Genomic DNA, 25,186 nt, shown 5'->3' with positions numbered 1-25,186 from the left:
ATAACATGCACATATATACTGTATATTTGCAACCACTGTCCATATTCTGTATATTCATGTGCGTGTGTGATCATGAGAGTTCGTCAGGGACAAATTTCATTTGTGCGAAAAGGGTCTTAATTTCCCCAGGATTTTTCTCTCTCCTCTCGAATATTATCCGTAGGGCCAAAACAGAAAATAATAGAGGAGCTGAACAAAGGTCTAAAAAACTCTCAAAGCCCTCCGCCGCTGCCACTTTGCCAAATGAAGAAAGGGGCGGGAAAAAAAAAGTAGTGGGCGTAATTAGTCAAATGACGACCGGCACCTTTCGCATTTGGGGAAAACGCTGATGATTCCACGAGACCAATAACAATTGCCTCCCCCTTGAATAATCAAGGCCGAAATAAACAAACAAACGAAATAAACAAGCTGCTGTTCATCGTCGCTCAAGCTTTGACCGCGCCGCCGGAAAACAGGATTAACGACAAAATAGCCGGAGGCGTCCTGAAAAGGCCCCTCGGCTTTTAGAAATGAATATTATGTCGGGAACATTCTGCAATTGTTTCTCCAGGGAGATGGCGTCGCGTCGATCAAAACCCCTGAAGATGGTCGCCTGGACACCCCAAGCTTTAACACCTGTATTGTAAAGCATGTCATAAACATATTGGCAACGTGTCACATACATGTTGAAAACATGTCGACGACCGTCAGTGGAGAAGGGCTCTTTAACAAATGCTGGGTAACCAACAAATTGTCGACTTGTATTTTTGTGGAATTATTACTCCGGTAACTTGGTGTCATGTTGACCATAACCCCTGAAGATGGTTGCCTGGACACCCTAAGTTTTCACACTGTGGCAAAGCATGTCAGAAACATACTGGCAAAATGTCACATGCATATCACCAGCAAGTTGAAAACAAGTCGACGACTGCCGGTGGAGAATGCATCTTAAGCAAATGCTGTGTAATCAATAAATTGGCGACTTGTATTCAGTCTGTCTGTGATGATTGTGGAATATACCAAAATCCGGTCTTGCACACTACATTAGAGCATGTCATAAACGTGTCGGCAATGTTGGATGCATATCACATACATATCGCCAACAAGTTGAAAACGAGTCGACGACCGTCAGAGGGGAATGGGTCTTAAGCAAATGCTGGGTAATCAATAAATTGGCGACTTGTATTCAGTATGTTTGTGGTGATTTTGGAACAAATTGCCGACATTTGTTTATGACATGTCTTACACACAGTCGATTAAAATCTAAATTCTGCAAAGGATTGCTTTCCCTTGTTTCTGTTTTAGAAGCAAGGTGTTGTTTGCAAGGTCATCCTGAAAATAATTTATTTGCAATCCAGTTATTGATTTGTAGATATAAGACAAACATCGTTCATTCAGCTGTCCAAATAGATGGCTGAATGTTCAAGTCGTTTATTTATCACTGCATCTCAGTTAAAGCCCCAAGCTCGGATCCTGGATCCGAACTTGGGGCTTTGGCTTAGATGCAGTATATATATATATATATATATATATATATATATATATATATATATATATATATATATATATATATATATATATATATATATATATATATATATATATATATATGTATATATATATTTATACATATACACATATATATACATACAGTATATATACATATGCAGTATATGTATATATAAAACATTAATAATTCCCGAGATTTGATGAATCCCCCTTTCTCTATATTGGCGTATAAACACGTATTCACAAACATACACAAACAGATATACATAAAGTATACATAGAAAGGAATATTTAACGATAGTAGAGTCTAATGCCACAATCATTCAAGACGAGGTCATATACTCAAGAGAAAAAAAAAAAAAAGTCTTCTCAGCGGAAACTGATCCCGTCAGCAGTCGGTCTCTTAGCTTGGATCATCAAATATGACCCAGGGTTCCTTGGTCACTCCCTCCTCATAGTTGGAAAGTCAGTTTTAGTCAGTTTTGTCGTCGGCTCTTCCGTGTGAAGATGAAGAAGTTTGTAGAAAAGGGAATTGTGTGTCTTTTCATCAAAGTACTGTTTTTCGTGTTGGTCAAATCAGTACCGGTTTCAGACATAGGTATGTGAAAAGATTTTATCTCAAGCTTCGTGTCCGCGTAGCCTTGTCCTTCATCCCTTTTCTTATTTTTTCTCTTCTCTCTAGTTTTTTGACGTCTTTCTTTTGTTAATTTGTTGCAAATGTATTGCGTGGTGCGAAGGAACTTCTCAGCTCGAGTTTATTGTGAAGGTTTCAATGCATATTGTAAGACTGATGTTGAACTTTTTTTATGTTAACCAGATGTCATGTAAAATGTCACTATATTTTCCACACACAGGCGTGTGTATATATTTGTATACAAATATATATACATATATATATATATATATATATATATATATATATATATGTACATATATTTGTATACAAATATATATACATATATATGTGTGTGTGTATATATATAAATATATATATATATATATATATATATATATATATATATATATATATATATATATATATATATATGTGTGTGTGTATATATTTGTATACAAATATATATACATATATATGTGTGTGTGTATATATATATATATATATATATATATATATATATATATATATATATATATATATATATATATATATATATATATATATATATAATATTAGAGAAGCAGTAGCAAAGGCTTCTACAGAAGGATGTGGAATTAGTGTTGAAAGCAAAAGATCTGCGCCTTAAGATAGGAGTAATTTGACAACAGTATCGTACTTTTAGGGAATATTTGTTTGCTAAGCGTATTTAGAGAGAGAAAGAGAGATGACGAAAATACAGCAACTTTAAAAATGTCACATAAATTCCAGGTATTGTACAGTTCGGACTACCAAAAGTTTTTACAATATAGGTATATATACTGTATGTATATGTATATATATATATATATATATATATATATATATATATATATATATATATATATATATATATATATATATATATATATATATATATATATACTATATACATGAGTATATATACATACACATCAGTGCTTCCTTATTCCTTTAGATCACATTAATTTTCTATTGTTATTTATTACATACATTATATTGAAGACTTTCCTTCTTTAAGGAGTATTATCGTCTTTACTATGTTGTCTGTGGAAGAATGTTATGCATGCTTATAGCCTCTTGGCGCTGTAGGCATTACTTAAGGTTCTTTGCAACCCCTAGTTGCAACCCCTTTCATTCCTTTTACTGTACCTCTGTTCATATTCTCTTTCTTCCATCATGCTACCCACCCTCTCCTTACAATTTTTTCGTAGTGCAACTGCTTTGAGGTTTTCTTCCTGTTATACACTTTTCAAACCTCTTTCTCTCAATTTCCCTTTCAGCACCGAATGCCCTCATAGGTCCCAGCGCTTGGCCTCTGGCCTAAATTCTGTATTCCATTCCATTCCATAAAGTTTCTCCAATGTAGTGCTGAATAAAGAACAAATGCAGTAGCGTCAGCTCTTTCATATCGACATGCAGAATGCATCGGCAGTTGACTGACCACCCATCACCCTTCAGCTTATCACAATCTTGCACGCTCTGTTATTTTGCTTAATTATTATTATTATTATTATTATTATTATTATTATTATTATTATTATTATTATTATTATTATTATTATTCAGTCATGCGTTCTAATACCAAACTTAGTCAACTGACCGGAACCACGCGCTTGCGCATTTGTGTCTTCGAAGGAAGACCCAAAACAGAACCAGGTTTTGATATTTTTAAGATAATGACGTCACGTGACTTCCAGAACAGGCTTAATGATTATGCGTTACCTTAGAAGTACGGAATTTGAATTTTGAGTTTTAACATCTGAATTTAAGATTTTGAATTCTACATTTTGAATATAGAATTTAGGCGTTTGAATTTTGAATTAACTTTTGAATCTTGAATGTCGAATTCTGAATCTTAAATTTTGATTTTTAAATTTTAGACATTGAATTTTAAAATTTACATTTTAAATGTTGAATTTTGAATTGAATTTTTAATTTTGAATTGTAAATTTTGAATCTTGAATGTCGAATTTTGAATTTAAAATTTTTAATTTTTAATTTCAAATACTGAATGTTAACATTGAATTTTAAATTTTGAATCTTGAATGTTGAATCTTAAATTTTGCTTTTCGAATTTTAAATTTTAAATATTGAATTCTAACATTTGAATTTTAAATTTCAAATGTTAAATTTTGAACTTTGAATTTTGAATTTTAAATTTTGAATTTTTAATTTCGAATTCCCATGAAACGAGGGCGAGACGGATCAGATTTTTTAACGCAGGGGAAATTCGTCTGAAAATCCTGTTAAGGACTTTTATTTTTCTCTCTTAATCGCTCTGAATGCAGAAAATAAACCTCTGAAGGCAGATAGATAGATAGACTAGGAATCATTGCATTAGTACTAAGAGGAGCACCAAAAGTAACAAATATAATAATAATAATAATAATAATAATAATAATAATAATAATAATAATAATAATAATAATAATATACACCCTCTTGCAAGCATGTAGTGTTCAATGTTATAGCTGCATCAGCTGCATTCATTTTATATAGAGTTTTCTTTACCTTTGTAATAATAATAATAACACCTACTGTTTGGGCGCGTTAACCTTCAGTCTTCTCATATCTAAATTATTATTATTATTATTATTATTATTATTATTATTATTATTATTATTATTATTATTATTATTATTATTATTATTATTATTATTATTATTATATTGACCTAAGTAATGAATAAGGTCATATGTAGGTAATTTTCCATTGTGGACTACACCCAGTGTGGAAAGGTGTGTAGGACCAACGCCCTCACCCCCGAAAAGTTTGATGAGACTCAATTTCATCGAGGAAATCCATAACAATTCAATGTAATTCCAGACCCTCCACGTCTTTTCCAGGAGTAAGAATTCCAGACCCGTTGAGCTTCCCAGACGAGTACGAATTCTCGAATTTCTTCTGTACCATGAAAGCTTCAGACAACCAGATCACGGGATTTTCAGAGCTGAGACTCGAGCTCCTGTCCGCCGACTTCAGCGATTTATCGGTATGTGGGAGATTGGCAACCCGAGAGTCAGCTATCCAGATTATTTTTCCTTATAATGGTACTTGATAACCTGGTATTTAAGGCTGCATGCTTTATTTTATTGCACTCAAGTTAAAAGATGTTTTAAAACATTCAAGAAGTGTTTTTGCAGAAACTGAACGCATATACTTGTATTTGTATACCTTAAGTGAGCAAAGGATACATGAAAGAGAAAGAGAGAGACAGAGAGAGCTAAATCGGACATTTTTTCCGTTGGGAATATCAATTCATGCTTTCAAGAAATATTTATTAGAACTGCTTAAGCAGTGAGAGAGAGAGAGAGAGAGAGAGAGAGAGAGAGAGAGAGAGAGAGAGAGAGAGAGAGAGCTAAATCAGACAGAACCTCCTTCATGCCATCCTTTTTCCGTTGGCAATATATTAAGTCATGCTTTCAAGAAATATCTTTTAGAACTGCTTAAGTAGAGAGAGAGAGCTAAATCAGACAGAACCTCCTTCATGCCATCCTTTTTCCGTTGGCAATATATTCAGTCATGCTTTCAAGAAATATCTTTTAGAACTGCTTAAGTAGAGAGAGAGAGAGAGAGCGAGAGCTAGATCAGACAGAGCCTCCTTCTTGCCATCCTTTTTCCATTATGAATAAATTAATCCATGCTTTCAAGAAATATCCTTTAGAATTGCTTAAGTAGTGAGAGAGAGAGAGAGAGAGAGAGAGAGAGAGAGAGAGAGAGAGAGAGAGAGAGAGAGAGAGCTAAATCAGACAGAACCTACTTCATGCCATCCTTTTTCCGTTGGGAATATATTAATTCATGCTTTCAAGAAACATCTTTTAGAACTGCTTAAGTAAAGAGAGAGAGAGTGAGCTAAATCAAACAGAACCTCCTTCATGCCATCCTTTTTCCATTTTGAATAAATTAATTCATGCTTTCAAGAAACATCTTTTAGAGCTGCTTAAGCAGTGAGAGAGAGAGAGAGAGAGAGAGAGAGAGAGAGAGAGAGAGAGAGAGAGAGAGAGAGAGAGAGAGAGAGAGCTAAATCAGACAGAACCTCCTTCATGCCATCCCTTTTCCGTTGGGAATATATTAATTCACGCTTTCAAGAAATATCTTTTAGAACTGCGTGAGTAGTAATAATAATAGGCAGTATTCGAATGCATGCAACAAATGCTAACCTTAGATCAGCTTTTCTCTGGGTGTTATTTATGAAGTCACAAGCCAAGAGGTCACGTTCACCAATGAAACTTTATGTTTGCACACCTACGTAAGGTTTCTTGTAAAAGAAAGCCAGGTTCAAATTGAGCACTTTTATTTACAAAATTCTTGGCTCTGGGACATTGCTTCCCTATGCTCTTCCTCAATAAATCGGTCATATACTTCAGATATTCTTAGACTGGTCGTCCAGGTACAATAAATCAGTCTGATATCGTCTTCCTTTTAGGGTCCAAGTGGAGGACAATTCAGATATTCTGACTCTGGTCGTCCAGGTACAGTAAATCAGTCTGATATCGCCTTCCTTTTTGGGTCCAAGTGGAGGACAGTTCAGATATTCTTAGACTGGTCGTCCAGGTACAGTAAATCAGTCTGATATCGTCTTCCTTTTTAGGTCCAAGTGGAGGACAGTTCAGATATTCTTAGACTGGTCGTCCAGGTACAGTAAATCAGTGTGATATCGTCTTCTTTTTTAGGTCCAAGTGGAGGACAGTTCAGATATTCTTAGACTGGTCGTCCAGGTACAGTAAATCAGTCTGATATTGTCTTCCTTTATAGGTCCAAGTGGAGGACAGTTCAGATATTCTTGGACTGGTCATCAAACTACAGTTTATCTGTCTTTAATTTCCTTCCTTAGGTGCAAGTTGAGGCGAAAGTACCACTGCTAACTGTTCTGGGCAGTGCAGCGCTTGCCACCGGAATCATGTTCAGTTTTAGCAGCCAGTACAACATCACATTCAACAATGCCACCTTCTATCTGAGTGGACAAGTCATCTTTGACCAGGGGGGAGCCCTGCAAATGAGCGAAGAAGAACTAAAGGTAAAATATTACAGTATACTGGCTGACCTGCTGTTTGTGATTTTCCAAATGATTTTTCTTTTCTTCAGTTTCACCTAACAGATTTATTGCCAATTAAATTTCAGCTGAATGCAACGTACGAAGACCTACAAGTGACTATCACGGAGCTCTTGTGGATACCGGAATACGTTCACGAAATAGTTGTTGATCAGTTAATGCCAACTCTTCTAGACCAGGTTGGTAGTACCATACATTGGTCATTCATACATATAGGTTATATATATATATATATATATATATATATATATATATATATATATATATATATATATATATATATATATATATATATATATATATATATATATATATATATATATCCTTACACATGTTAAATCACTATCCATTTCTCTATCTAGCCATTTCCTTCATTTCTGAAATGGTGACCAATTTAATCTTGTAGTGAGACTGAATGTTTTCATATTATTGGTACTTATACGTAGAAATCGATTAATATTTTGTGAATTCTGACAGAATTCTGACAAGAGGTGCATTTTCTACAGTTACCCCCAAACAGGCTTTTGGTACCAAGAATGTCAGGCTTTTGGTACCAATAATGTCAGGCTTTTAGTATCAAGAATATCAGGCTTTTGGTACCAAGAATATCAGGCTTTTGGTATTAAGAATATCAGGCTTATGTACTAAGAATATCAGGCTTTTGGTACCAAGAATGTCAGGCTTTTGGCACTAAGAATATCAGGCTTCTGGTACTAAGAATATCAGGCTTTTGGTACTAGGAATATCAAGACAAACTTAGATTACAAATTGAGAAAGACACTGTCCCCAGTAATTTAACAAACACAAACATTTTCTGTGACATAAATCAGCAATTTAAGAAGCACCATTAAGACAGTGGTCTAATTATTAACAAACTTATATTTTTTTGTATCAGACAGAGCAATGGATCCTGCAGTTTATCAATGAGAGTTTCAAGTCGCCTGGATTTCTCACGCAGTTTCCTGATTCAGTTCACTTCATTGACTATCTCTTGATGCAGGTAAGTCTTTTTATGAATCTCACCTGGTCTCACCTTTGTAGACAAGGCTATACTGGTTAAGACTGTAGATCTCACCCAGTGAGTTACCTGGGGCACATGTGGGCGACACCATCTTTCCAGGTGACCAAGGAAACTTACCAAAACTGATTTTTGTCTTTGCTGTAAACGAAATATCCTTTATTGTGAATATTTGGTTGAAAACTCAAATTGAACGACGTTCATCAGAGCCTGAACTCTTGGTAAAAATTAGTTTACAGTGTGGGAGATTGTTGTGACTTGGACAAAAGAAAACAAATAAAAAATGCGCCGAAGTTTCTTCGGCGCAATCGAGTTTGCTGTACAGCCGCTACAGCGTATCATCAAGGCCACCGAAAATACATCTGTCTTTCGTATCTTTCGGTGGTCTCGGTATAATGCTGTATGAGCCGCGCCCCATGAAACATTAACCACGGCCCGGTAGTGGTCTATCTTATATCGTTGCCAGAAGCACGATTATGGCTAGCTTTAACCTTAGATAAACTAAAAAGAAAAAAACTACTTAGGCTAGAGGACTGCAATTTGGTATGAATGATGATTGGAGGGTGGATGACCAACATACCAATTTGCAGCCTTCTAGCCTCAGTAGTTTTTAAGATCTGAGGGCGGACAGAAAAAAGTGCGGACAGAAAAAGTGCGGACAGACAGACAAAGCCGACACAATAGTTTTCTTTTACAGACAACTAAAGGATTCTTTTGAGAATCACTGGATTTAGAAAAAGATGCTTGGACACCTCTTGCGAAAGCAGGGTGGTTTTAGAGTCTCACAACATTGTTTATGGACTGTCAGGCTATGAATGATAGATTCGGAAATTATTGGGGTCTTGCCTTTAGGTCAAGCCTAGGGGTGCCGCAAGATTGTCATTAATTTTGCCTTGGCTAGATCATCTCAATGAACATTTGTAAGAAAAACAAAAGTTTGCAGAAGTCTTCATATGATTATTATTAGTGTCTACTCCAATTATGTTTATATCTAATTCTTCTGATGCGTTCTTTGTTTGTACAGTATATTTCTGCCTGTACGGTGTGCTGATTTTGGTTTGAGTATGGATAATAATTTTATTCATTAAATAAGAGGTTAATTCATGCTATATGGTGGGATAGTGAGGAAGGGGTGCCACAGTAATGATTGCATTAGTTAGGGTGGCATCACTAAAAAAAGATTGAGAACCACTGGGTCAAGGTCTTGCACTTAACAATTGTCACCTGCATAAGTAATTTTCAGATTCTCTTCTACTACGATTGTCTTCCATATTCGAAGATTATCTTTAATAGTGCAAAAGATTGTTACCTTAATGAAATAAGCTATTTAATTTCTAAAGACGTAAGTTAATTATTTTTCCTTAGAAATCTGTGATTTTTGTATTCTAATACCTTTCATAGATCTGCACAGAATTTGACGTTCCACTCCATAACTTGATTTTCTATGTCATTTAAATAGCAAGCCATTCTTTATATTCAAGTAGACTGATTTTTAAATAATTATATAAAGAAACTGTAAAAAAAAAATATTAAAAATACTTAATATGAATAATTTCATAAGGACAAATCAGTCACTGAAAAATTACCAATATTCCAGGCTCGACCTCAGATCAGGAAATCTGGAATGGATCCTTTGTCCTTCGATAACACCGGAATGGAACTGGATTTGGGTCTGCTCCTTCAGGTATGGTAGAAACAAGACCGACAGGAATAATTTTAATAGTGAAAAGGATCAATATATTAATATGTCTTCTACAATTTTTCTTAGCTTCAGGGTAATGGGATATGAATGAAGCATTCTCTCTCTCTCTCTCTCTCTCTCTCTCTCTCTCTCTCTCTCTCTCTCTCTCTCTCTCTCTCTCTCTCTCTCACCGACTGATTTCAAAGAAACTTTACATAAAACTGCTTCATATTTATTAACTGCGAATGTGTTTTGAAATGGCTGAAGGGCTGATCATTTATAGTAGATGCTTTAGTGATTTTCTTGTAATTTGAATGTATTTCTATGTATATATATATATATATATATATATATATATATATATATATATATATATATATAAACATGTATAAATATATATGTATGTATGTATAACTGAATCATGAAAATATGGAACGTGATGAGTATATAAATAAAGACAAAATCCACGAAGAAAAGAGAAACAATGGAGTGCTGCAGAGGCCTTTCGACTTATAGTCCTTTACTTAGCAGACTATAAGTCAGAAAAGGCCTTGTAGCACTCCATTGTTTTCTTTCCTTCGTGGATTTTGTCTATATATATATATATATATATATATATATATATATATATATATATATATATATATATATATATCATATGATGGAAATTGGAGGAGCTGATGTTTGCAGATGACACACACGGATGACTGATAATTAAAAGAAGAATAAAAGTTTGAAATGAGTAAATGAACCAAGAAAATGTGTCTGTGCTTTTAAGGATAAAGGGCAGAAGCACTGTGGTGGTTTGTTGGCAAACGGTAACAAGAATAGAAGTAATAGGTGATGGTAAGATGAGAGAATTCAAAATCAGAAGGTTTAAAACAGTGATAATAAGAGTTTAAAGGGACTGTTGAGCCGTATCTTCTTTACTGCAGTTAAGTCAGAAAGCCGAATGTCTATAAAAGAAAAATAAGCAAACCGTTGAGATGGAATTGTTTTGCCTGGCAAACAAAGAGTAAGAATATTTAGAATTTATATTGAGAAAAAGTAGAGATAAGAGTGAAGCTGTTGTAAAATGATTAGCATGTCTAGAGAGAGAGAGAGAGAGATAGAGAGAGAGAGAGGTTCGTTTTTCCCCCAAGCCATTTTCAATGTGTTTCCCTTTTCTTTTTAATTAGCAGCTTTCTAATTCAGAATTTACTTCACCCTATACATAGAGAGAGAGAGAGAGAGAGAGAGAGAGAGAGAGAGAGAGAGAAAAGCTTTGCCTCTCACTTCCTCTAAATGCTGAATCAATGGCGAAGTCCCCGAGACAAACATTTTTCCAGTTTGGAATCTTTTGCCATCGACTTGCAAGTAAGTGGCCGTGTCAGCAGATCGAATGACCTGAGAAGACTTGAGTCGTACACTTATACATGTTACACTTGCACACCAAGTTGCTCTCAGCATCCTAGCAGAGGTAGACGACGATTCTGTAGTCGTTTGTTTGTAAGCTGCGTTCCCATGAACCAGCTTGCAATTGCTTGCACGTACTTTGATGCGCTCTTAGGATCGTGAGAGCGTGAGTACATACATGCATACATACATACAGTACACACGGACACACTTTTATATATATACATATACATATATATATATATATATATATATATATATATATATATATATGTATATATATTATATATATACATATATATGTATGTATGTATATATATGCAGGGTATTTCGAAATTAGAGGCCCCCCTCCACGGCATAAACTAAAATTGATATGGACAAAAACAAAAGTAACTCAGAACAGGTATTTATTTAAGTTTCTCTCTGAGTATTTAATATTTTGTGTGGCCTCCATCTGCCTGCACCACAGCCTGCATTCTTGAGGGGTATGATTTCAGCAAATCGCAAAACAGCTTGAGGCTTAAACTCCATTTCCCTGAGCACTTCGGTCACCTCTCTTCGCAGGTCGTCGAGGCTTGGTATACCATCATAGTTCACTGTGCACACTTCAACACAATCCTTTAAGATACTACCAATGTTTTCACACACATTAAGGTCAGGGGAGCTACCTGGAATTTCACTTGACAAGAAGAAATCGATACCACTGTTTCGAAGCAGTTCCTGTGTCTGAAGAGCCTTGTAACATGGTGCCTTATCATGTAAAAATGTGACTTCTTCAACAGATAACACATTTTCAGGATCTTTAAGGAAAGGAAATACTCCACCAGTAAGCACAGTTTCTTTGAAGTATTCGCCATTCCATGACTGTCCTTTTTCTTTGATGATCCACATTAACCGTTTGGCTGTGAAACAGAGAAAAATTCCCAAACATTCAGGAAATTTCACAAGTTGGTGATAGCACACGTCATCGCTGATATCATCCAACTTTGCAGCCCAAATGATGTCATTTTTATGATTTGGCTTCCTGACTGTGTAAATGAAGAATTCATCTGATGCGGCAACATGGAGAAAGTCAGCTTTATCCCAATCTTTAAGAAGTGAACCAATAAATCATGCACGGTCTTCTCTCTTTTGTTGAGTGATGTTGGGCTTGCTGATAACATGAAATGGCTTGATACCAGATTTTTTCAACTCACGATATACAGCACTATAACTTCTCTTCTTTCCCCTTTTTGTTTTTAGTTCGAGCGCCAATTTACATAAAGACTTTCTTGATCTACCCACTGCCTCAGCTATGATGTAAAGACTTTTGACTCCTGAGAAAGGACTTCAGGCCTTCCAAGATTCTCACTCTTTTCGCGATGTATTTAGCTATCCAGGAACGTGAAATGAAGGTTATAGCCCGGATTCGGTCAATCCATCTGATTTCCTCCGAGTCGTTAGCCATGGCTGTATCTAGCTCCGTCACTCAGTCTGAAAATACAAGAAATGTACTGTAAAATGAAAAATAGCTTAATCGAAACTTAAAATAATGTACTTGGAGATAGGCTATAGCAGAAAACTTCATAACTTTCCATTTGTTCTGTGGAGGGGGGGAGGGACTCTAATTTCGAAACACCCGGTATATATATATATATATATATATATATATATATATATGTGTGTGTGTGTGTGTGTGTGTGTGTGTGTGTGTGTGTGTGCGTGTGTGTGTGTATACGAAGGCGGGATCAGACACTCAGACAGTAGACATAATGGAGCTATGGACAGAAAACAGAATGCCTTTCCATAGCCCCATTATGTATATATATATGTATGTATGTATGTATGTATATACATGTATGGATGTATGTATGTAGGAATGTATGTACGCACGTACGTGTGTCAAACGTCTGAATACGCGCTAACTGATGGACATAACCCAAATACCCAAACATGCGCAAATCGCATTTTATCTTCATATTCAAATGATGTATTCTCATAACACAAGTTTTACTGGACATTCATCTAAATTTTATAAGAACGAATAACCGTTCGTCAACATATTATTTTGCAGTGTGAGGATGTCGCTCTAAAGGGGTTATCTTCATTGTACTGGGGTCACAAAGGACTCTTCACTTATATTGAGAACACCTTTCAACTCGCGTTCCAGGTGAGTTCTAATGTTATTCGCCAAAGCAGAATACATTCCTTGAGAGAGAGAGAGAGAGAGAGAGAGAGAGAGAGAGAGAGAGAGAGAGAGAGAGAGAGAGACGTAGGTTTATTGCAGACACTTCACAACTTATCAGCTACCATTACTGAGAGAGAGAGCGAGAGAGATGGGTTTATTACAAACACTTCACAACTGTACAGTTACCATTACTCAGAGAGAGAGAGAGAGAGAGAGAGAGAGAGAGAGAGAGAGAGAGAGAGAGAGAGAGAGAGAGAGAGAGAGGGAAAGTAATTGTTCTTCTATGAACTATATTGTACAGTGGATAGCTTTATCAATTATAAACAAAGAATAAAGAAATGTAAAGAGAGAGAGATAGAGAAAGAGAGAGCGAGGGAGAGAGAGAGAATGTTTCTAGACGAGGCTTGTGATAGTAGAGTAAATTCACAGTAGCTTCGTTATTTTCAGCTAAACTTGTACAGAAAAAAATACTGTTTACTCTCACTTGACATTTCAAAAGATGAATAGAAGCTTGCAAAAAATAAGTTTTCCTATATTTTTCATGCTAGGCTCTGTAACCGCTGAAATTTATAGCAAACTCTGAAAATGTAATTTTGGATATTTTTCCAATTGATAAAATTCATCTCTCTGTAAAATAACAATGAATGAGATGGAAACTTAACATAATGTATAAGAGTATTTTGATAATGTACTGACATTTTTAGTTATTTATTAATTTGTTAATTTATCTGTTTTTCTAATAACTGACCCCTTCTTTCTGTATTTCCCATTACCTTCTGTTGCTTCTCTCGAATGAACACCTTAATATTCTTTGGAAGCTTGAATTTCAAGTCAGTGGCCCCTGTGGTGGGCTTGTTCCATATGAATATGCTTCATCTCCTGAATAATAATAATAATAATAATAATAATAATAATAATAATAATAATAATAATAATAATAATAATAATAATAATAAGAAGAAGAAGAAGAAGAAGAAGAAGAAGAAGAGGAACTCTAGGCACAGCCCCAAGATCCCTGAAAAGGAACCTGGAAAAACTAGAGGCCGAAGTAGCTCCAGGACTCATGCAGAAAAGTGTGCTACTAGAAACAGAGCACTTAGTGAGAAAAGTGATGGACCCCTAAGGAGGCAAGAGGCAACCCGGAACCCGCCCGCCGCCCCCCTCCCTCCCACACACACACACTATAAAAACCACCCAGTCGAATAGGATGACTGTGATAGAAAATAATAATAATAAGTCAGCATTACCCTTTATTTTCCAGATCAGAACTCAAACCTTGAAGATGAAAGGAAGATGCGGTATGACCATCGTCCCTTTACTCGAGAGCTCACTGGAGATTTTGGTGGACCACATCGAAATCTCCGTAGAAATCCACCTTCAGAGTAGCTTGGAAAGTCCACCGACCTTGCGGCTCCTCGAAATTGACATAGGTATTGGTGTTCTCGTGTCTGGTCAGTCTGTGGGTGTGTAAGTTGACTGACTGATTTGTGGCTACTAAAAAACTGGCGTCATAACATCTAAGTTATTGACGCCGTAATAAAATTGAATATGAAATTAAAAAGATGAATAAATAGATAAGTTTGAAAGGAGTTTGATATAAGAAATATCTAACATATATATATATATATATATATATATATATATATATATATATATATATATATATATATATATATATATATATATATATATAAAACCGTATCCGTAAATACATATATACATACACAAGTGTGTGTGTGTGTTTGTGTGTGGTGATGTGTCACAGAGCACGAATGAATTAATTTAAGGACTGTTGTACTGAGTACATGTCTATACACAGAATGGGAAAGTATGAAAGTGAAAGCTAATAGTTTTTGGAAGTAGCTGGATATATTCCTGGCTGAGTTTGGGGAATTGGAAAAGGTGGTTGTGTTAGGCGACTTAGATGCAAATATCCGGAGCAGAAAGAATGATGTAAAGAAAATGAGGTTTTCTAAATAGTAATGCATGTGTTTAAACCAAATCAGAACTTAGAGAAAAACCCCATCTCTTTTCACGAAGCAGTTTTTTTTCTGTGAGCTCCAAATAGAAGGAAGATATTGCCAATTACATGACTAGAATTGCAAAAAAAAAAAAAAAAAAGATGATCTTTGTTATCTTAAGAGATTGAATTTTTGGATATAAGCACATCTACTCACTTGAGGGAGAGAGATTCAAACAATATGCATATTCAATGCTACAAGTTTATACAAAGGCCATTTACCATATCTTTCTTAAAAACATCATCTTTTGTATTTCAATTCATATAACAAAACTTCACGACTGTTCTGAGTACTACTGATATCTAATGACTGAAAGGATAAACATAATGATATTCATCATTTCAGGAAACATCGAAGCCAAGGTGCCTGGATTAGGGAACTTGAGTTACATAGCTGAGGCAGCTCTCGACATTGTTCCAAACCTGAGCCGAGACAGGATTCGGAAAATGATGCAGAGAGAGTTGTGGACGGTAAGTTGTACCTTTATCTCCTCCTTATCTATGGAGGTAATGTTGGTTAGTCAGCTTAGGTATACATTCAGGTGTGTCGTGAATGCCCACATATTCACACACAGGTTAGACTTAGCACCAGTTACTCACTAACCACCTCATACAAGAATGTCTCCTGGTTCCTCCCATTCCTGAACTTCGTAATTTCCAACCTTTATATTTTAAACTATTTCTTCGACAATCATCTTTAGCCTTGCATATTTGCATTAACCCTGTCAATTCTTGCACGATCCAGTTCGGCCTCTCTTCTTCCATCTACATTGAGCAATCTTGCTTTTGGAAAGTATCGTTGCATGTGCATATTACTTATTTGTATATATTTCTTAAACCCTTCGCCCGGTTTTGGCCACAAGAGTAAAATCGAGCTAATCCCCTTGACCAAAACCCCTTATTTACACTTCGAATAAAACAGACTTGAGACCCATATTAAAACTCCTAAGTTTTCACGTTCTTCGAAACCCATAAAGATAATTCTCTTGTTTCTCGACTCCAGATCCACAAAACACACCGTTTTTGTAGTTTTATAAAGTTCATAAAAAAACACTTCATTTTGTGGATTCAAGACCGTGAGATCCCCTTGCTGTTGTCTTTCAGCTTCTCCAGCGTCAGTTAAACCAGCTGGAACCTCTTCTACTGATCCGGGAATACATGAAACAGCAAGATAGCAGGAATCACACTACATCTCACTGCCCTGGTGCAGCTGTCAGAGGAGACAGGTGTAGTTTTCTGCATCTGCTGAGAGCTGCTTCGTCAATATGACTTACTCTCCTTTGTATTGTCCAGAGAAACCCTCTGACGAACGTAGTGTTGGCAATTAGTGCAGCAGTTGGGTGCTTCTGGTATTTCTGAGGAAAATTTTGAGTATGCACTTGTTGATTATTATTGTTATTGTAATTACCATTATTATTATTATTATTATTATTATTATTATTATTATTATTATTATTATTATTATTATTATTATTATTATTATTATTATACCCTCTTTCAGACATGTAGCGTTGACTGTCATTGCTGCATCTGCTGCGTTCAGTTTATATTGAGATAGAGAAAACTCTATATTAATTGAATCCAGCTGATGCAGCAGTAACATTCAACATTATTATTATTATTATTATTATTATTATTATTATTATTATTATTATTATTATTATTATTATTATTATTCTTCTAGAAGTGACAGTAGAATAATGCCTTTGTATTTCCTCCTCCTAGGACCATTGCAACGGGTGTCCGTGTTGAATCATACGAATGTATGAATCCAGGTGTATGTGCGTGTATCAATATTAATATTAATAATACCAGTGGCCACAAAAAAAGCTCTATTGATAAAATAACAGACAAAAAACATTCCATCGAAATGTCTCTCTATGGCGGCTCTCAATTTGGGGACTAAATAAAAAGCCTAATAATTTCGACCATTGATACTTCCCCAAACGCTAATGAGTTTCATTGAATGGACATTGAAATAAAACAGTAATTATAGACTGATTAGAACATTCAAAAGTGAATATGAAAGCCATAATTGATAATAACAGGTAATTAATTAAGCGTTGATCAACTCTGAAAAAAAAAATCTTTCAAATTAATTTTGAGTGTATCATACACCGTAAGTGACTGTAATTATCAATTGGTTCTCTCATTACGGCCATTATTTTTTATCCGGATGAAATCGGGGAAATTTCATCAGAGAATATTGCATTTCTACGGAATATCAATTATAGTAATTTGTGATATGTTTGTGCCTTTTTCCGATATGCTTTTTTTTTGTGGGTGGGACCAATTTATTTCCTCTGCTTAATTTTTGTTTTGTTCTGTACTGCAGGTGGTGATGGTATTACAAATCATTTAATAAGTAATTATTGCCATGTGAGAAGTTGTAGTAATTCCCCTTTAGAATTATCTTTCTGTATTTTTTTACACATCGCCTATGCTCTGAAATGCATATGTATAATTAATAATGAGAATTTCCTTTTAGAATTATCTTTCTGTATTTATTTTTTTACACATAGTCATCACTTATGCTCTGAAATTATATATATATATATATATATATATATATATATATATATATATATATATATATATATATATATATATATATATATATATATATATATATATATATATGAATAACTGATAATGAGAATTGTTTATATATGTTTGTTTATGTCATTAATTTGAAGTGATTCGATTACTCTACTCTACATGGTATGGCTGCACTCTGCATATTGCTCTACACGTCCCTGTTTGCAAATGCAGACTCCTGTATCCTCATTGTCATATAATAATAAGTAAAAAAATAAACAAGGCCACCGAAAATAGATCTATCTTTCCGTGGTCTCGGTATGAAGCTGTATGAGCCGCAGACCATGAAACCTTAACCACGTCCGTGGTGGCCTGTCCTATATCGTTGCCAGAGGCACGATTATGGTTAATTTTAACCTTAAGTAAAACAAAAGCTACTGGGGCTAGAGGGCTGCAATTCGGTATGTTTGATGAGTGGTGGATGGATGATCAACATACCAATTTGCAGCCCTCTATCCTCGGCAGTTTTTAAGATCTGAGGGCGGACAGAAAAAGTGCGGACGGACAGACAAAGCCGGCACAATAGTTTTCTTTTCCGAAAACTAAAAAGCATCCATAGAATTGATGCTTAAGCGACATTCGAGAGTTGAGATTATTAAGAAATATGCTGCCACAGACAATTGTCGATTTCAGAGATCCTGGAATTGCTATAGAAGCCTTGAAGAATTCTTGTCCAAATAATTTTCTCGTTTAACAAACTGAAATTTTCATTACAGATGCCTAAGGGAAGACAAAAAAATAAAGTAGATTAAAACGAGAATCAATTAGCATGGGCGTCTAATTAGACACTGGTAATCAGCAGTAGTTTTGCTCGGCAACTGGTGAGAAACCTTACATGGTAAGGTGAAAAAAATAATGGCTCTCGATTTTAGTTACATCGATTTTATGTACATAGCGAATAGTGCTCCTATCTCTTCTTCCATTTCTTCCACAAAAGCAGAAATATGACATAAATACGTCCTAATCATCCTTTGTAAGGAAGCAGTGAAGGCTGCAAGGATTCGATTATCAATAACCATAAGTTGAGTTTCATTAACTTGTAGTTTGAATCACCGATAGTTCTGAGAGTTAGTGCCAATTAGAATACTATTACCTCTGTCAATTTCAGTTTCTTTTCTACTCTTACATGTGTTAGGGTGTTAGGGATTAAAAATTCAGTGCAAAGTTCTTAAGTGTGGTGATATATGACTGTACTTGAGGCTGTCGTATTTGTTCAGTAATGCCATTATCTGGTGCAATTCTTGGAATTTAGGAATGAGGTAAGTTTTCTTTTTAAAGTTTTGTGATTATTCCTTTCCTTCGTTTTTCATTCTCCCCTTTCCTGTCCTCTCTATTTTCCTTCCTGTTCCATCTCCCCATCCACACTGATTGCTAATCATGCATCAAAGATATTTATAGGCAGCTGCATTTTCAAATAGACCAATCATAACGCTGTAAGACATCAGCCAATCACGTTATCACACGTGGCGATTCCTGTTTGGTTACATGATATTAATGAGTGAGGTCATGGTAATACCCAGCCAGTCAAGATATGACACATGTCAATGACGTCACGATTAAATTAGTGAGGTCGTGGTTCCCAGCCAATCAAGATATGACACATGTCAATGACATCACGGTTTAATTAGTAAGGTCATGGCACCCAGCCAATCAAGATATGACACGTTTAACATCACAGTTTAATGACTGAGGTTGTGGTACCCAGCCAGTCAAGATATGACACGTTTAACGACATCACAGTTTAATGACTGAGGTTGTGGTACCCAGCCAGTCAAGATATGACACGCTTAACGACATCACAGTTTAATGACTGAGGTAGTGGTACCCAACCAATCAAGATATGACACGTTTAACGACATCACAGTTTAATGACTGAGGTTGTGGTACCCAGCCAGTAAAGATATGACATGTGCCGATGACGTCACCTTTTAACGAGTGAGGTCGTGGTACCTAGGCAGTCAAGATATGACACGTGTCAATGACATCATGGTTTAATGAGTGAGGTAGTGGTACCCAGCCAATCAAGATATGACAAGTTTAACGACATCACAGTTTAATGAGTGAGGTCGTGGTACCCAGCCAGGCAAGATATGACACGTGTCAATGTTGTCACGGTTTAATGAGTGAGGTAGTGGTACCCAGCCCATCAAGGTATGACACATTTAACGACATCACAGTTTAATGACTGAGGTCGTGCTACCCAGCCAGTCAAGATATGACACGTGTCAATGACGTCACGGTTTAATGAGTGAGGTAGTGGCACCCAGCCAATCAAGGTATGACACTTTAACAACATCACAGTTTAATGACCGAGGTCGTGCTACCCAGCCAGTCAAGATATGACACGTGTCAATGACATCACAGTTTAATGACTGAGGTCGTGACAACCAGCCAATCAAGATATGACACGTGTCAATGTTGTCACAGTTTAGTGAGTGAGGTAGTGGTACCCAGCCAATCAAGTTATGACACGTTTAATGACATCACAGTTTAATGAGTGAGGTCGTGGTACCCAGCCAGTCAAGATATGACGTGTGTCAATGACATCACAGTTTAATGACTGAGGTCGTGGCACCCAACCGATCAAGATATGACACGTGTCAATGACGTCACAGTTTAATGAGTGAGGTAGTGGTACCCAGCCAATCAAGGTATGACACGTTTAACGACATCACAGTTTAATGAGTGAGGTCGTGGTACCCAGCCAGTCAAGATATGACACGTGTCAATTACATCACAGCTTAATGACTGAGGTCGTGATACCCAGCCAATCAAGATATGACACGTGTCAATGACGTTATGGTTTAATGAGTGAGGTAGTGGTACCCAGCCAATCAAGGTATGACACGTTTAACAACATCACAGTTTAATGACTGAGGTCGTGATACCCAGCCAGTCAAGATATGACACGTGTCAATGACATCACAGCTTAATGAGTGAGGTCGTGGCACCCAGCCAATCAAGATATGACACGTGTCAATGACGTCATGGTTTAATGAGTGAGGTAGTGGTACCCAGCCAATCAAGGTATGACACGTTTAACGACATCACGGTTTAATGACTGAGGTCGTGGTACCCAGCCAGTCAAGATATGATACCTGCCCATGACGTCACAATGGTTCCATTACAGTTCTATCCAGTTACGGATGTGTTACCTCGCCACAATAATTTTTATTGATAATCTTCTGTGAATTTAACTATTATAAAAATCCGAAGATCAGTCGAAAAATTATTTGTGTCATGGGCATACCCAGTACAATGCCACCGCCTACAGTGAGCATTTGGAGGTGTGATGTAGGTGACACTAATTTTCTTTTGCAGCATTTCTTCAGTTCCTTTCTAGTCTCTTCCTACTTAGCTGTCCACCTTCTCTAAAAGATTTTCCTCTAATTTTCACTTGCCATGACTGGTTGGCGATGTGCCCCCATAGTCGGTGTAATAATAATAATAATAATAATAATAATAATAATAATAATAATAATAATAATAATAATAATAATAATAATGATAGCTGTTTCCACTGCATTGAATTTGTATAGTCTCTTCTATTCGTCTTACAATCTTCTTTTCTTCAGCATGTAGCTGGTACATCAAGTTTCGTAAGGAAATGTAAAGACTTTCTGTTGTCGTAAGTCTATTTCCTCTTAATTGTCGACACGCGCTCTGGCGATCGTCTATGAGTGTACAGAAGCGACTGAACTGAGATACAAGATGCACAGGTATATATAGCAGGCGGATTCGTTTACAATTGTTATAGCTGTGCATCATATATCTGATTTCATTCGCTTTTATACTCTCATGGATGAACGCCAGAGCGCGGGTCGACACGAAACAGGAAATAATAATAACAATGATAATAATAATAGATTTTATTTCAGCTCCAGGCCATATACATTGAATATACAAACCTAGGACAACAGAAAATCTTTACATGTCTTTAAGAAGATTGACATACCAGCTACATGCTGATGGAAAGATGACTGCGAGAATAGAGAAAACTCAATACAAATTCAATGCTACTGCCCTCAGAGAAGGTCTCCTCCCTAATAATAATTATAACAGTAATAATTCCTTTGATATACCCAACAGGTATAGCAAATCAATTCGCCGTATTGTGAACGGAACCGATAAAGTGATTATCGATCGAAATCTCTGAACGGGAGTAATACCTGAGTGAGGTCCTCACCTACTCCGCTGTCTATTCAAACAACCTTTCAATGAGTGCCATTAAGTGCCGCCCTATTATATGTGGCACTCACACTTTAGTTGGTGGTCAGCTTGGGCCATAATGCTCTCTGAAAAGGACTACAAATATAACCTTTTGGGGAAGGGGAGGAAGGTAAGGGAGAGGGTCAGGTGTTACCTGAAAGGCAAGGCGTGAAATGGATCCCACTCACGCTTGCTTAATGTTATCTTATAATCTTCGTAGCTTATTATCTTAATATCTCATTTGGTAAAGTATGGAAGGACCATTTGTGGTGACATAAATCAGTTATCATTATGGTCATGTCGTTCGGATCGTAGTAATTTATTGATTTGTTTTTCTGGTGTTGTTTATAAATATAATTTCAGTTATTTTTATCATTTTAGTAATTTTGCTTTATATATATAATTTTAGTTATTTTTATCATTTTAGTAATTTTATCAGTCATTTGTATCATTTTAGTAATTTTATAATTTCGATTATATTTAATTAAAATCGACGAGAGATCACCAGTAGAATATTCTATGACTACTGCTATTGCGACACTTCTTAGTTTTCATGATCAGTCAAGCGTAGCAAATACATCTATGCCACCATATCGAAACTACTGTCTCAGTGCGCCACTGCGAAGCGCTATGGGGGTGTCCATACGTTGCTTACTGGTCTCTTAAAAATTGACGTTCCAGAGTTTTAATACTTTTACATTTCTCGAAATTCTGATAAAAAGAAAAGTCCTTCAGGAAATAAGAATTTATATATGTATGTATGCACGTATGTATGTATGTATGTATGTATGTATGTATGTATGTATATATATTATATATATATATATATATATATATATATATATATATATATATATATATATATATATATATATATATATTTATATGCATACATACACTTACATAAACACATATACTTATGTATACAAAATATATATATATATATATATATATATATATATATATATATATATATATATATATATATATATATATATATATATATATATATATATATATATTTATATATATATATATATATATATATATATATATATATATATAATGTATATATATATATCAATAAATAAGGAAGCTTTTAATAACGTAACAAGTGAATAAAATAATTATGTAATCAGTGAAAGTATTATATGTACAGAATATAGATGCATTTTGTTGGCCATAAGTTTGGTAATAAGTATTTCTTAAAAGTCGACTGTGGATAGTCGCAACCATTATGGAAAGTGGCATGAGGGCAGCGACGTCACCGCAAAAGGCTTTTTGTGAATGAGAAGATTAATTCCTATCGTCTGTATAGAGATTTATAGACGGACAGACAGACAGATGGCTACCTTAAAACCCAATTTCTTACAACACCTAGGAAATGGAATAGAATATAACGTTTAGTCAATAGGGCAAGCGCTGTGACCTACGAGGTCATTCAGCGCTGAAAATAATGCCGAAACAATTGTTAGGAGAGGGTGAAAGCAAGATGGATGGGAGAGAACATGGATAGAGGTATAGTAAAAGGAATGATGACGGTTGCAACTAGGGGCTAAAGGGACGCTGGCTGCAAAGAACCTTAAGTAATGCCTACAGTGCACCGCGTGAGGTACACTGACGGCACTACCCTCCTATGGGGGCCTAAAGCGTCTAGCTTCGACCATTCGTTTCAAAACTTAAGGTGAAAGTTACGATAACTAGATGACTATCTCGTCGACCAGATAACAAGATAAGGAGAAATAGTCCAGAATGTAAACGGCTTCATCTTGTACCCGAATCCAACAAACAATTTGATTGAAGTCCTCGTTTATATCGAGGTAATCTTTGATCACCGCTGGTCCCTGCGGTTGCCAACGTTCAGATTTTGGACAGAAAAGAGATGAATTCTTTTTCTGTAAAGTCTGTCAAGGCAGATTTATGTCGTGTAATTGAACAATTCAAGATGTGTTAATCTGGGTAAGAATGAAGTCAATGTCCTGAAATACCCTTATCCTGTTTAAGATCCTACAAAATAAGGTGCCAGATTATAACATCCTACTACCCTGATACCCCTTCTTCTTTTTCGTCATGGCACTGGGCACTGGCAGCAGCCAGCCAGCGTCGTATGACGAATCAGTTGACGAACGACCTTCGCAGTGCCAGTTAGTGCCAATCTGGACCATGTTGGAAAAGGCTAAAAAAATTCACTTGCTCTTCGCTCTGTGTTTGCTCGGTGGAACCGCAGACGCCATCAATGTCAAGGGTGAGGATTAGAATATAGGATGTATTGAGGAATTGTTAGAAGTTTCGCTGATTTATGAAACAATGGAGAAATCCATTCGTATTGTCCTTGTTAAATCGCCTGAGGTAAGGACACTCTCGGTGCGTCAGTACACACAGGTCATATGCGGTTAGGGTTTGTTTGGTTTTACGTTGTATGTATGTATGTATTCCGTTATTTGTGCGTGTATATTTTCGTTATACATTTTACGATGTTCATCTGCAATTATGCAAATTTTTCTGTACGTCTGTAAAATTATCTGTGTGTATGTATGCATGTGTGTTCTATTTTTCCATTTGTGCATGTAACTTTTATTTATGCATGCATACATGTACTTTGTTATGTCTGTCTGTAGGTTTGTATGAAACCATACATATGCTCTTTTCCTTCATGTATTCACTTCTCTATGTATGTATGTATGTATGTATGTATGGTAATACTAAATGTTCGACAAATGGAAGCAAGAACACTAAGGCATGTGTCCAGTGTGATTTCTGAATGTCTGTCACCTACAGTACATCTTGTATTGTTGTATTATTTAATTCTCTTTGCCTTGTCTCACATATTCCATCGCTGTTTTTGTTTTTATATTATTTGTTTTCCTCAGTTACTTTCGATTAGATTGAAAGAGAAAGGGGGTGGGGGGTTTACGAGCATTTA

At 35.7% G+C, this 25,186-nt stretch overlaps 2 protein-coding genes across 3 annotated transcripts in view; both read left to right on the top strand.

Annotated features, from left to right (window-relative positions):
* Nucleotides 1–1,659: 1,659 nt before the first annotated feature.
* Nucleotides 1,660–17,989, top strand: LOC136848420 (uncharacterized). Of its 2 annotated transcripts, XM_067120714.1 has the most exons (10): nucleotides 1,660–2,086; nucleotides 4,969–5,114; nucleotides 6,957–7,139; nucleotides 7,244–7,354; nucleotides 8,071–8,175; nucleotides 9,791–9,877; nucleotides 13,323–13,418; nucleotides 14,698–14,866; nucleotides 15,803–15,927; nucleotides 16,561–17,989. In XM_067120714.1, the coding sequence occupies exons 1-10, from the start codon at nucleotides 1,996–1,998 to the stop codon at nucleotides 16,723–16,725; spliced, it is 1,278 nt and encodes a 425-aa protein (XP_066976815.1). In that variant the 5' UTR covers nucleotides 1,660–1,995; the 3' UTR covers nucleotides 16,726–17,989. The 2 variants fall into 2 exon arrangements, with proteins under 2 accessions (XP_066976815.1, XP_066976816.1); XM_067120715.1 differs by lacking the exon at nucleotides 13,323–13,418.
* A 6,329-nt stretch (nucleotides 17,990–24,318) lies between these two features.
* Nucleotides 24,319–25,186, top strand: part of LOC136848574 (uncharacterized) — a 22,328-nt gene continuing 21,460 nt past the window's right edge. Inside the window, exon 1 of the mRNA XM_067120862.1 lies at nucleotides 24,319–24,508. Coding sequence (XP_066976963.1) covers nucleotides 24,334–24,508 — 175 coding nt within the window. The 5' untranslated portion in view covers nucleotides 24,319–24,333. The remainder of the gene's footprint in view (nucleotides 24,509–25,186) is intronic.

The sequence above is a fragment of the Macrobrachium rosenbergii genome, chromosome 19 (genome assembly GCF_040412425.1).
Source record: "Macrobrachium rosenbergii isolate ZJJX-2024 chromosome 19, ASM4041242v1, whole genome shotgun sequence".
Classification (NCBI taxonomy): Eukaryota; Metazoa; Arthropoda; class Malacostraca; order Decapoda; family Palaemonidae; genus Macrobrachium; species Macrobrachium rosenbergii.
The sequence above is the reverse complement of the archived record's forward strand: the minus strand, read 5'-3'. Positions and strand labels throughout refer to the sequence as shown.